The 13,703-nt window shown below is 43.7% G+C and overlaps 1 protein-coding gene and 1 non-coding gene across 4 annotated transcripts in view; one reads left to right on the plus strand and one right to left on the minus strand.

The window, feature by feature from the left end:
- Nucleotides 1-3,768: 3,768 nt before the first annotated feature.
- The window catches only part of LOC103788982 (uncharacterized), an 870,763-nt gene continuing 860,828 nt past the window's right edge, over nucleotides 3,769-13,703 (minus strand). For all 3 annotated transcript variants that reach the window (XM_078355733.1, XM_078355731.1, XM_078355732.1), the window contains exons 26-34: nucleotides 13,378-13,479; nucleotides 12,616-12,822; nucleotides 11,335-11,439; nucleotides 10,568-10,777; nucleotides 10,041-10,145; nucleotides 8,117-8,168; nucleotides 7,171-7,334; nucleotides 6,453-6,504; nucleotides 3,769-5,942 (exon numbers count right to left, since the gene is read on the minus strand). In XM_078355733.1, coding sequence (XP_078211859.1) covers nucleotides 5,696-5,942; nucleotides 6,453-6,504; nucleotides 7,171-7,334; nucleotides 8,117-8,168; nucleotides 10,041-10,145; nucleotides 10,568-10,777; nucleotides 11,335-11,439; nucleotides 12,616-12,822; nucleotides 13,378-13,479 — 1,244 coding nt within the window. In that variant the 3' untranslated portion in view covers nucleotides 3,769-5,695. The remainder of the gene's footprint in view (nucleotides 5,943-6,452; nucleotides 6,505-7,170; nucleotides 7,335-8,116; nucleotides 8,169-10,040; nucleotides 10,146-10,567; nucleotides 10,778-11,334; nucleotides 11,440-12,615; nucleotides 12,823-13,377; nucleotides 13,480-13,703) is intronic.
- Nucleotides 8,599-8,738, plus strand: LOC144580295 (U4 spliceosomal RNA). Its single transcript, XR_013529588.1, has one exon. It is a non-coding gene; the product is annotated as a U4 spliceosomal RNA (small nuclear RNA).

Below are 13,703 nucleotides of genomic sequence, written 5' to 3' on the forward strand. Positions count from 1 at the left end.
TGGGAAAGGAGGGGAAAGAGCAGACAGGAGAAAAAAGACAATGAGCGGGGGAGGAGAAAGGGTGTGTGAGGACCAGGATTCACCCTGACAGTTGAGTGACTGCTACCTGCCACCCAGGTTCCCACCGTGGCACCTTCCTGCAGGTGGTTTCCATCTCTTATTGGTGGCCTAAGAACTAGACTCTATAGAAAGGCCCCATCCTATTTGTCTGGTGTGACTCCTGGCAAAGTTTCTTTTCATCATTTGGGGGATAGGATGGGGATGCATAGGTTAGCAAGTGACTAGGACCCAAGTCAGGACCTTGTGGTCCCCCACAGTTAAGTGACAAGTAGCCTCCTTCTCCTGACTCCCCCTGCAAGACAGTTGCTTGCAGGACAAGGCCTGGAGAAGCCCAGGGCGCCCAAAGCCACAAAAATGCCCAGGGATGAGTCCCAGCTGGAGATGCCTTGGCTCATCTGACTGAGCTTCCAGGGCACACAGGGCAGAGACTCCTGGGGTCTGGCTAGAAGACTGAGCAAGAGAACCAGGGAGGTTGTGCAGCAGGCTTCTGTACAGCACTGCAGACACTCTACTTGGAGCCCCCACCCCAAGTCAGGCCATCCACCTCCTCTTCCTAAGAACCCTTCATACAGCGATTCTTTTTTTTTTTTGAGATGGAGTTTAACTCCTGTTACCCAGGCTGGAGTGCCATGGCGCGATCTCGGCTCACCGCAACGTCCGCCTTCTGGGTTCAGGCAATTCTCCTGCCTCAGCCACCCGAGTAGCTGGGACTACAGGCACACGCCACAATGCTCAGCTAATTTTTTGTATTTTTAGTAGAGACGGGGTTTCACCATGTTGACCAGGAGGGTCTTGATCTCTTGACCTCATGATCCACCCGCCTCGGCCTCCCAAAGTGCTGGGATTACAGGTGTGAGCCACCGCGACCAGCGATTCTTTTACTAGAACCACAAGGTGATAGCGCCTAGATTTCAGTGCCCTCATCTGGCCAACTATCTGCAGCTGCCAATGCCCAAGGCAGCCTCCCTTCCTACAAAGACCTGAACTCAGGACCTTACCTTAAGGAGAAGACGTCCTGTCATTTCTTTCCCATCAGAACTGCTTGGACCAGACCCTATCTCTGTCTGGTGACCAGGACAGTCCCCTCACCTGTCTCCCAGGTTAAGGAGTGCAGATTCTCCAAAGCTCCCTGTAAGTACCTAACAGTCTCGTGTGGCTCCAGCTCACACAGGAATATCCACGGCCCATATTTCCAAAACCTCTCTTCCTCCCACTCTGAATCCATCCTCTACTGCATGTTCCCCTCACAGAGCAGATACTGTTTTCTTCACATCCTCGGTTTGCCTGCCCATGCCCCAGACTGACCTTTCTTTTGTAGAACTGCCTGTCCCTCTGTGGACAGTGTCTTTTTGCTACTGCACATGAAGATGTCCCGCCCTCCCCTGCTCATGGAGAGAGTGCCTGATCTGAGCTGGGCCATCCTATCCAGTACTTACCTGGAATAGAAGACAGGCAGGGTGGCCAAAGACTACATGAATCTCTGAAGCTCATCCACTTGAGAAAGAGACCCGGAAGATACTGGTCCTTCATTCCTGCTGTGTATATCCAATGTGACTGAGCTCTGAATAAAATGTACAAGTTATAATAATGTAGTAATTGACTCAGCAAACCAGGACACGAACATGTTAGAGGGTGAGGTGTTGAGAGGCATGTTTGGGGGTGGTGGTGATGAGCGAGTATGTGAAGGAGAGATAGGGCCTAACCTCAGAAAGCAAAGACTAATAATAGCTATTTAGAGATAAGGAGCTAAATAATTATGTACACATGGGGCCTGCTGTTTTACTAAACAAATTTTGAAGTATACGTAACTTTGATGATGTATCCTAAATAAAAAACATTTTGCCATATATTTTGTGTTTATATTTACATCCACATATATATTTCTATTCATCGTATTTTGAATATAAATTTGTACAGTCATGTTAATCCCTCTTTTTCTTTAAGGATTTGAGTTTGATGTCATGCATAGCACGTGTCCCCACCGAACGACTACAGAAATGTTGGCAAAGGAGGCTCAGAGGAAATGGTAGGCAATACTACCGAGTTTTGGCCAGAAGAAGGAGATAGAAAGTATTCTCACAAAATGTTAACAATGTGACTTGTTATATCGTCTTTCCACAGTAATTTGGGCAGAAATTAGCAAAATCCTAAATGTATCAATACCTTGATCTGGCCATTCCATTTCCAGGTGTCTGCGCAGAAGTAGACAGGGGATGCACGACACATGTATGTGTCAGTCTGATCCCTGCAGCTGTGTTTGTAATAATACACATTGGAGCAATTTCACAGCCATCAGTTAGAGAAGGTTTGAAGAATGATCCACTTGTATCAAGAAGGATGTTTAAAAGATCAAAGCCTGATGGAAATGCTGGAGGCAATGGCACTGATAGGAGCTCATGTGTATTGAACAATTACTATGTGAGAGGCATTGGGCTCCACGCTTTTCCTGCACAGCTCATTTAAACATTGGACAACCTGAGTATTCTGGTTTAGTGCATTTGACATAGAAATGGAGGCACAAAAAATTCATGTGTTTAACTTCAGACCCTGGCAGATTAGATTTCTCCCCCAAAGTCTGTGGCTTCACCAGAGGTGTGACTCAGGTTCTGTCATTCTCCATTTTAGAAATTTCCAGTGTTCCATATATGAGCAGCTGAGGAAACAAACTCAAAACCTGAAACACCAAGATAAGGGAAGATGTTTGTTGGGGGGAGATTAAAAATGGAGTTTTTTGCCCCAAGCAACAAAGAGACATGTTGGAAAATAGACAAGAGACAAGTTTGTGTGTGTGTATGTGTTTATATAAGATGGGGTTTAACCATGATGGCCAGGCTGGTTTGGAACTCCTGACCTCAGGTGATCCACCCACCTCGGCCTCCCAAAGTGCTAGGAGTACAGGCGTGAGCCACAGCACCCGGCCTGAAGAGAAGTTTTAAGATATATTTGGTCCAAGGAAGAGACTCTTCAGATGGAAGGTCATGTCAGCTAGAAACATTCATGTGACTGGATGGGCTCGAACCACTGTTTCAGTCAACATCTGACAGCACCAACCTAGTGGTCCAGAGACACTGCTTGTGAAACAGTGAAAGCTGCTGCTCAAGTGTCATTCATCATCGTCAGATACTGTCATTTAGTAGTACAGGGAGGTATTCTCTGTTCCAAGCTCGAGTACCCATAACTCTGCTGTTTTGTTGAACCTTCCTCCCCACCACCAGCCTCTTTAGAAGACTGGGAGCTCTGCAAACATCCAGGCCAAGAGTCCTGACCTTGTGCATGTTTGGGCATTGATCCAGGCCCAAATCTGTGGGAGACTCCTCCACGCACATTCCAGGTGCCCAGGTGACAGCGGCAGCCTCTAGGTCTGGGGTCATCCACTTTCCCATTTCTAGCCCACCTCACCCATCATGAAGCCTGGTCAGGGTTGCCAGAGCCTCCAGTGAGCAGGTGCTGATATTTGTGTGTTTGCCAGAAGAAAACAAGAAACCTGCTGTGTGCCCACCTGGCTGATCCCTCCACCTTTCTAGCCAAGGGCTTCATGAGCCAGGGCCCTTGGGGTTGCTCACAAGGCAGCCCCTCACCGAGTAGGCATTGCTTTATTATGTGTATGTACATGTCCCCAGTAATTTGAAATATTTAAAGAATGGTTAAATGATCACTTGACAGTTACACTATAAACAGAAGTAAGATACACAGAGTTAAACATCATTATTTTGAGAAGATAAATTTTAATGTCATTTTCAATCTTTAAAATCTCTGGTTTTATTTTGAATAAAATCTTCAATCTTTAAAAGATTACTGCAAAAAAAAATTACAGTCCATTTGCATTTTCAAATAATAAACTTGGAAATATGTTCTTATGAATGTCAACAGTCAATGCAGTGTGGAATATTAAGAACTGACTTCCATATAACAGGTAAGTTTAGAGAGATTACATTTCATGAGAAAATGTTTAATAAATTTTAATGGTGTATGTTTATTTAAATCTAGTTTTCTATTCTGTTTTGGGAAATAGTTGTCTGTTGCTTTTAGTGTATTCTCCTTCCTGTCCACATATGTGGAATCTACCTATTCTCTTCTCTTTTGAAATAGTTTAAAAGACTCAAAGAGAATGGCCTGGGCTTTTCATGTCCTTAGTCTGATAGACCTTTGCTGGCTGCTCAAATAGTTATTAGCAGCTAAGAAAACTATGTCTCTTGTCAGCAACAAATCAAAAAAGGCTTCAAAATCAGTGAATTCTCTGTTTTGCTGTGGCCTTATGTGCTGACAGTCTTAAGAGAAAACATTTTAATAGTATAGATTAAAATTAACTTTGGCAAAAATTAAAATGCAGGCAGGAAATTTTTTTTCCAACAACAGACAACTAGAAAAAGCAAAGATACAGGAAAAATTGAAAATTTCCACTAGAGAGATATAAATATAATAATTGACAACGCCAGGGATGAGTAATGAATAAAATGTTTAGGGATGGTCATTTGAACACAGCATATTAATACATTTAAAAACCATTTTTCCAATTACTTCGGTATAAATAAGCTGTCTCTGAAAGGTACAGATCTGGCATCACGATAATGGTGATAGACAAATAGTGAAACGGTCCTGGTATCACGATCATGATGGTAGACAAACGGTGGAAGAGTTTTGGTATCACAATCATGGTGATAGACAAATGGTGGAAGAGTCCTGGTATGACAATCATAATGGTAGATAAAAGGTAACACAGTCTTGGTACCCCAATCATGGTGGTAGACAAATGGTGCAACAGTCCTGGTATCACGGTCATGGTGGTAGACAAATGGTGGAACAGTCCTGGTACCACGAACATGGTGGTAGACAAATGGTGCAACAGTCCTGGTGTCACAGTCATGGTTGTAGACAAATAGTGGAACAGTCCTGGTACCACAAACATGGTGGTAAACAAATCGTGGAACAGTCCTGGTGTCACGATCATGGAAGCAGACAAATGGTTTAACAGTCCTGGTATCAGGATCATAATCTTAGACAAATGGTGGAAGAGTTTTGGTATCACGATCATGGTGATAGACAAATGGAGGAAGAGTCCTGGTATGACAATCATAATGGTAGACAAATGGTGGAACAGTCCTGGTATCAGGATCATGATGGTAGACAAATGGTGGAACAGTCCTGGTATCACAATCACGGTAAGAGACACACAGGACCTTCTCTGCCTGCAGATGGGTGAGGTAGCATTGACCCTGCAGTGTTCCCAGAAAAACACTTAGGCTGAATTTAATCATGAGGACATTTTCAGACAACTTCAGAGGGTAGAGCTTTGAGTCAGACAGCTGACCTGTCCTCTACAAACAAGCCCATGTCACCACCATCAATGACAACAACAAAAGGTGAGGAGACACTTTGGGTTCAAAAGAACTAAAGAAATGTAGCTACATTATCTTTTTACTCTTTTTCAACCCAAAATGTCTCTTCTCCTTTTGGTTGTGTGATTTGTGGTGACATGGGCTTTCTGAAGGAGAAAGGTCACTTGCGCTGCTCACTGCTCTACATTCTGAAGTTGTCTGGAGATTACCTCAGGCTATGAAACTCAGGCTAAGTGTTTCAGCAAGAACATGGTGGTGTTCATACTCTGCACCGGCAGAGTCCCACGTGACACGTTGTCTTAGTGTGGAAATATGACCCCTACCCGGGAGACCAGGGGGAGGAGTCTTGTCACCGTCATAGTAAGAAACCTACTGTCCATGTCCAAAGTCAAGCGAACACGCTCTTCCACAAATAAAAAAATAACATATGTGTAAGCCTGGCATGTGAAATAAAACTCAGGATAAGCTGCATAAGTTGAATACAATACATCCAGTGAGTACCGGAAGACTTCAGGTTCTTCTGCTTCCACCAGCTCCATGCTGAGCCTAGAAAAGGAGGAAAAACCAAAGAATAAGTCAGGGAAAATAAGACACCGCAGAGCCCCAACTAGATTTCATGGGGAGCACAAGAAACTGGTTAATAAAGAAAAAACATAGATCCATTAATGACGTAACAAATTATTGCTTTATGTCGGGATGGGCAGGAGTAGGGTAAAAAAGAATCAAAGAGAGAGGGAAAGTAAGCTCAGTGATCCGTCCACGTGACACACTGATGAGGGAGTAAAAGGACACTCTGAGTGAGTACCCGCAGGACACACAGCGTACACTGATCATAAAAACAAGTATCGTCAACCTATGGTAGTTAGTAAATGATAAGGGGAGGGAGAAATGGAAACCTAAGTATCTACCGCAATGAAAACCAACAGCAATGTTAGTAGAAATCATTCAGGCTTCATTGAAAACATGGTATCGATATTGTCAGCCCACTCTTTTCCCTGGACCTGGTGTCTCCGGGTGTCAACACAAAATTAGCTGTTCACAATTGCTCAAAGTTACCTGGGGCATGGTGGGCCTTGGTCGTCTTCTTCTGCTTGGTCATTTTTAACCTCTGCAATAAATTCAGACAGGGACAGACAAAATAAGCCAATTCTCCTACACCCATAACCGTCCACTGTCTAATCCCTGCACAGGGACCTCAGGCTCCTCAACATGAGAGAAGGATAATGTGAGAGACAGACTTCAGGAGTTCTGAAGGCCAATCATGAGAGAGATTTCTAGGTTCCTGTCTCAGACCAATGATGAAATGTCCCTATTCTGGTAGACCATTATCCTTTTATCCCAAGTTTCTACAGACAGTTACACCAAGTTTGTACAAACAGGGAAGAACCTCACAGACATGCTTGGGGAACAAAACTCATGAGGAACTTGGTAGCTGGCAAGAGACATTTAATTCAGATTGACAGACAACTTGTGGGCATGTGCTGCAGAGCTTGGCGTGAGTGTGCAACACCTGCCTTAAGTTTCAATGTCCTGACAGTCGGTCCAGGGTGTGACAGGCATGGCCTGAGACTAGAGACAGAGCAAAGCTCACTGTCCCACCCCATGCCGGTGCTTCAGACTGGAATCCAGAGTGATTGAAATCTACACTCACATACAGGCTCAGCCCACAGTGATGACAACCCTCAGCCCGGCCAGGGGAGCAATGCCAAAAGACTATGGGGTCTATCCGGGACACGAAATGGAGCTTTAGCGCCTTCACAATGGAGTCACTCACTGCCTATGTCAACAGCCGAGATGACTTGCTGCTCCTCTAATGAGTGCAAGTTGCTCCTCAAAGTCTCATTGAAGGCAGATGGGCCAGGAGGAACTGAGAGAGTCGAATCACCTTCATCCCAGGACTCCTGGGGGGCTTCCTCCTCCACAGACTCCTGCAGATTCCTGAGCCAGGCAGGACAGGACGACAGATTAAAAACAACAGAGATTAGACAACTAAGTCCCCCAGCTGATCTGATGGAAGTCACAATGGAGTGGTCACAGAAAGCAAAGGCATTTTTCCTTCAAGAGAAAAAAAAACTATCCTTCTAAATGCAGGGTGAAGGGTGACTACCCTGGGGACACAGCACAAATGAGCAGCAGGTGCTCAGTGCATTTGCCACAGATGAGCCACTGCAGGCCACCCAGACTCCCTGGAAACTACCATCATGAACTGCAACACGAGCACTAACATGGGGATTCAACTACCTCGCAGAAGTTGTGTTGAATTTTACATGCAGCATTCAAGTGAACAGAGCTCCTGAGGCATTTCAGACACCCAGATCATGTATACTAAGGGCCTCCCTTTTCCAGTATTTTGATAGCATATGTATATTTTTTTAATTTCTTCTCTTCACAAATCCTAGCAAACATGCTAACAACAAATGGGTAGAAAGCATATCCACATCTCTCCCTGGAATTAAACCCATGGGAGAGAACAGGGGAAACCAAAAAATCCCTGTTTGCTGAGTTCACCTGGCTCAGCAGATTGCAGGTCCCTATCTTGGGAGGACTAAGAAATTAAAACCTATACAAGTGTCACACATCACCCACAGCATTGTCAATGAGGACAATCTGTAGCTGGGTGAATGGAAGGCAGAGTTCTAGTCATCATTTTCTCCTTTTCCTGGATCTGCAGTCTCCAGGTGTCACTATGGAACTAACAGCCCACAGCTCCACAGCATTACCTGGGGGGCACTGGCCCTTTCTCCTCCTCTTCCTCAACATCACCTTGACTTCCTGTAAATAAATTCAGAGAAGCAGGTCACATTAAGCAAATCACACTTCACATATGACCAAATCAGTGTTTAGTCATAGCACAGGCACAGAAATGATCTCACGGCCAGAATACAAATTCTGACAGGAAGATTCTAGGGTGCCCCAGATGAAGCCTGGTGAGGAGATGAGCCTGCTTTCCAGATGCACAGGCCAAAAGCTCCCTGTATGGGTAGGCCATAATGCCATATTCTCTCCCTGAGTCTATGCAAATTTAAATCAAATTTTTTCCCAGAAAATCTCCAAAAATAAGTCAAACTCTTTCCCGGGAGTGTTGCTGCAATACTGACTTATCTCACCAGGGAGCAAGGTCATTGAATGGTCAGAAGCATCTATACATGAAACGAGATGGATATGTAAATTCTAACAACACTTGCTGCAAATACAATCTGTAAGCTTTGCGCAGTGGCAGTTTCATAGCCAATGGGGTTTATCTGAGATGAGATTATCGCTAATTGAAAACAATCCCAATACCCCGCCGAGATGACATGTAATAGAGTCGGCATTGACAACTTTTGACAGTCTCTAGGGAGAAGGAATGAAAAAAGACAAAACAAAAGATAAAACAAACAAAAAACAATCTCTCGGCTGGGCATAGTGGCTCAGGCCTGTAATCCCAGCTCTCTGAAAGGCCGAGGTGAGCACTTCACGAGCTCAGGAGATCGGGACCATCCTGGCTAATACGGTGAAAGCCTGTCTCTACTAAAAATACAAAGAAATTAGCTGGGCGTGGTGGCACGTGCCTACACTCTTAGCTACTCAAGAGGCTGAGGCAGCAGAATCGTCTGAACCCAGGAGGCAGAGTTTGTAGTGACCTGAGATCATGCAACTGAACCCCAGCCTGATGAAGAGACTCCACCTCCAAAACAAAACAAAACAAAATCTATGATTTGAAAGGACAAAGTAGGTGAAAAATTTAAGGTCAGGAGTTCAAGACTAGCCTGGCCGATATGGTGAAACCTCATCTCTACCAAAAATAAAAAGTTCACTTGGTGTGGTGATGGGCACCTGCAGTCCCAACATCACAAAGCGAGGGGCTTTACCTCATTTGGATAAGCGGTCATAAGTGTTCGCACTGCAAGATGTCTGCCTTTGCAGATGGAGAGAGAAATTTGCCTGACTTTGCAGATGGAGAGACAGAAAGGAAGGAAGGAGAGAAATCAAGTGCTCAGTGACAGTTACTAAAGACACTGCTGAAGATACAGCCTGGGAACCTTCATTCTCAATCCAGAGATCTTTCCACTCCAACAACCCCTCTCCTGTCACAGCTTCCTTCCTGTCCTTTACACCTGGAAAGATGCTGCCTCTTGTTCCAAAGACCGCCTTTCATCAGATTATGGAAGGGGCAGAGTCCTCTTTAAGCTCCCCACAGCGGGTTCTGTGTATTATTACTGCATTGCCCCCAGGACCCGAGAACAGAGCTTTGCCTACTGGACCTCAGCAGAAACCTGCACTGAATGGCAGTTCACGAGCCTCAGACATTTAGACCAACAGACTGGATGCTACTTGTCTGCAGGATCTCATGTGGTACAGAGAGGATTCCTGTCAACATGATTAAGCCTATTGCTGAGAAAAACAGGTGGTTCTGTGCTTGTGCCAGGAATCATAGCTGAGATTTTACAGAGTCCGACACCCACCTTACTGCAGATGTGGAAAAGTGGCTACATACTTTGGCCTCTCTCATCCGCTTGTAACAATATGTTAAGATACAAATTTACATTTGCTTAGAAGTATAAAAACAAAGAAATAAATTCTGCGGAAGAGAGTGTTCAGTTTTTCAGAGAAAAGACAGGATATCGTTCAGCACTTCCATGATAGTGAACGAATAGAACTTACCTTCCGTCTTCAGCCGGCAGTCCAGGTAGTAGGCCGCTTGACTCCTAAGATGTTTATTTTTGCTGTCTCTGCATTTCTGTTCTTCATCATGATCTTTTTGATCATCTGTAAACAAATTCAGAAAGCAGGTCACATTCAGCAAATCTCACTTCACACAAGACCAAATCAGTGTCCTGTCATAGCAGAAGAACATAAAATATTCTTAATGGAAGATTGAGATATTATGATGGGAATGTTCTAACGGGCCCGAGATTAAGTTGGCTCAGAAGCAGATGAGCCTGCTTTTCAGATCCACGGGACAAAATCTGTCTCATCTTGTAGAAATCAATCCCATATCCTAAGACTTAAGTCAGTGAAAACAATTAAAACTTTTTTCCCAAAATCTTCAAAACTTGCCCTACTTTCCAGAAGAATTGCTGCAATACTGATCTATCTCATTATATCATGGTCAAGGAATGGTTAGAGAAATTTATATAGGAGACTGAACCAATGGGTCAGTACTTACTCATCCATACAATAGAACTTACTGTAGGTCTTCAGCCGGCAATTCAGGGAGTAGTTCGCCTCACTCAGAAGACATCTATTTTTGCTGACTCGGACATTCGGTTTGTTATTTTCTTGCTGGGAGCAGGATTTCTCAATGCCTTCTGGAACGTTCACCTCTGTGTATTTTCTGAAAGGAGGCCGGCCAGATGCCACCTTGCTGATGTTTGAAGCAGATAACAGAAAGCCAGGGACTGGGGAGAAGAAACACAAACACATGGTGGGTTAGAATCTGGTGACATCAAATTAGTTCAATCAGGACTGAGGGATGACACTGACAGCCTTGCCTACTGATTTGAAGATGTTATTTTCCCAAATTACTCTTCTAATCTCCACTCTTGATCTCCTTAAAGTCAAGTTGTCTTAGGTACTCTTTCAAATTGAAGCCAGTACATAAACATTTCTACCTCTTTCTTCTTATGAGTTCTGAAAAATCTTATATGGTACGCAGAAGATTCCTATAAACATGATTTAGCCTCTTGCAGATAAAAGCAGGTGGTTTGGTGCCTGTGTTAGGAATCAATAGCTGGATGTTAACCCCAGTCTCACATATGTCTTACTACAGATGTGCAAAAGTTGCTAAATAGTTTCGCCTCTGTGTTACGTCTTTAACAAAATGTTAAAATACCCATTGCTATTTTCCTAAAAGTATGAGGATGAAATTAACTTTGAAGAAGAGAGTGTATAATTCCTCAGAGAAAAGAAAAAACATTGTTGACCACTTCTGTGATGCTGAACCTATAGAACTTACCTTCCGTCTTATGCCGGCAGCCCAGGTAGTAGGCAACTTGACTCATAAGAAGTTTATTTTTGCTGTCTCTGTATTTCTGTTCTTCGTCGTGACATTTTCGATCTTCTGTAAATAAATTCAGAAGAGAAAGTCACATTAAGCAAATCGCACTTCACACAAGACCAAATCAGTGTCCCATCATAGCACAAGGATGTAAAATATTCTCAGTGTAAGAACGTGATATTGTGACGGAATGTTCTAACAGGCCCTAGATTAGGTTGCCTCAGTAGTATATGAGCCTGCTTTTCAGATGCATAAGACAAAATCTCCCTCATCAGGTACATCTTAATCATGTATCCTCTGACCTAAGTCAGTGCAAATGATTAAAACTTTTCTCCCAAATCTTCCAAATTTGCCCTTACTGCTTTCCAGAAGCATTGCTGCAATACTGATCTAGCTCCTCATATATCGTGGCCAATGAATGGTTAGAGAAATTTATATAAAAGACTGGACCGATGGACAAATTCTAACAACCTTTACTTAAAGAAGAATCCATGGAGCCATCCCGGTGTCTCACACCTGGAATCCCAGCATTTTAGGAGGCCCAGGAACGCAGATCACTTGACCTCAGGAGTTCAAGACCAGCCTGGCTAACATGGTGAAACCACACCTCTACTAACAATACAAAACTTAGCCATTTTCGGTGGTGCCCACCAGGGATCCCAGCTAACTGGGAGGCTGAGGAACCATTATAAGGGTACTTCCTGCTCTTGCTGGTGCCACCTACACATAACACAGGTTCTATTAGAAGCAGAGCCCCTTCGACCTCTTCACAGGAGGAACTGTGTGCTATCACCACATTTCCCGCAGGGTCCGAAAGACACAGCTTTTACTACTAAGCATCAAAAAACCAGAACAAAATAAAAGTTCAGTAGCCTCAGACATTTTGATCAACAAGCTAGATGCTACTTGTCTGCAGGATCTTATACTGTACAGAGAGGATTCCTGTAAACATGAAATCGGTCTCTTGCTGAGAATAACAGGCGGTTCTGTACCTGTGTCAGACACTGATAGCCTGGATTGTGACCCCAGTCCCACACCCATCTTACTGCAGCCGTCGAAAAGTAGCTAAGTACTTCGGTTTCCGTCTTCCATCTTTAACAACAATGTTAAAATACCCATTTCTATTTTTTGCAAGTATAAGAAGGATGAAATAAATTTTGATGAAGAGAACTGTGAGTTTCTCAAAACAACACAGGACATCATTGATCATTTTCGTGGTGGTCAACCTCTAGAACTTACTGTATGACTTCAGCCGGTAGTTCTGGAAGTAGGCCACCTGACTCAGAAGAAGTCTATTTTCGGTGGTTCCAGCATTTGGTTTGTTTTCTTCCTGTTGTGAGCAGAATTTCTCAGTGCCTTCTGGAACGTTCACCTCTGGGTTTATTCTGGAAGGCCTGCCAGACGCCACCATGTGGACGTTTGGGGCAGAACACAGAAAGCCAGGGACTAAAAAGAACAAACCCAAACACATGATGGGTTAGAAACCTGTGACGTTAAATTGGTTTAATCAGGACTGAGTGATGTCACTGACAGCCTTGCCTATTGGACATGTTGTTTCCCTGCCTTGACTCTTCTCATCTCCACTCTTGATCTCCTTTAGGTTAACGTGTCTTAGCTATTCATTCACCCTGAAACCAGGAAATACACATTTCTACCTTTATCTTGCTGAGAAGTTCTTCAGGATCCTACATATTAGAAAGGATTCCTGTACACATGATTTAGTTTCTTACTAAGAAACACAGGTGGTTCTGTGCCTGTGTCAGAAATCATTAGCTGTGATATTGACCCTAGTCCCAAACCCACCTTACTGCAGACATGGAAGAGTTGCTAAATACCTTGGCCCTGACTTCCAGATTTACCAATATGTTAAAATAATCATTGCTATTTTCCTAGAAGCATGGGAAGGATAAAATTAACTTTGAAGAAGAGAGTGCATCATTTGTAAGAGACAAAACAGGACATTGTGCAGCACTTCCATTATGGTGAAACTATAGAACTTACCTTTCGTCTTCAGCCGAGAGCCCAGGCAGAAGGCCGCTTGACTTGTAAAATGCTTATTTTTGCTTTCTCTGTATTTCCGTTTTTCATTATAATCTTGATCACCTGTAATAAAATTCAGGAGAGCAGGTCACATTCAGCAATTCTCACTTTAAACTAGAACAAGCCAGTGTCCTGTCAAAGCAAAAGAATGTAAAATAGTATCAATGGAAGAATGCGATACTATGATGGGAATGTTCTCACGGGGCCCTAGATTCGGTTGCCTCAGAAGCAGATGAGCCTGCTTTTCACATCCATGGGACAAAATCTGTCTCATCTTGTAGATCTCG

Source organism: Callithrix jacchus, chromosome 18 (assembly GCF_049354715.1).
Source record: "Callithrix jacchus isolate 240 chromosome 18, calJac240_pri, whole genome shotgun sequence".
NCBI classification, from domain to species: domain Eukaryota; kingdom Metazoa; phylum Chordata; class Mammalia; order Primates; family Cebidae; genus Callithrix; species Callithrix jacchus.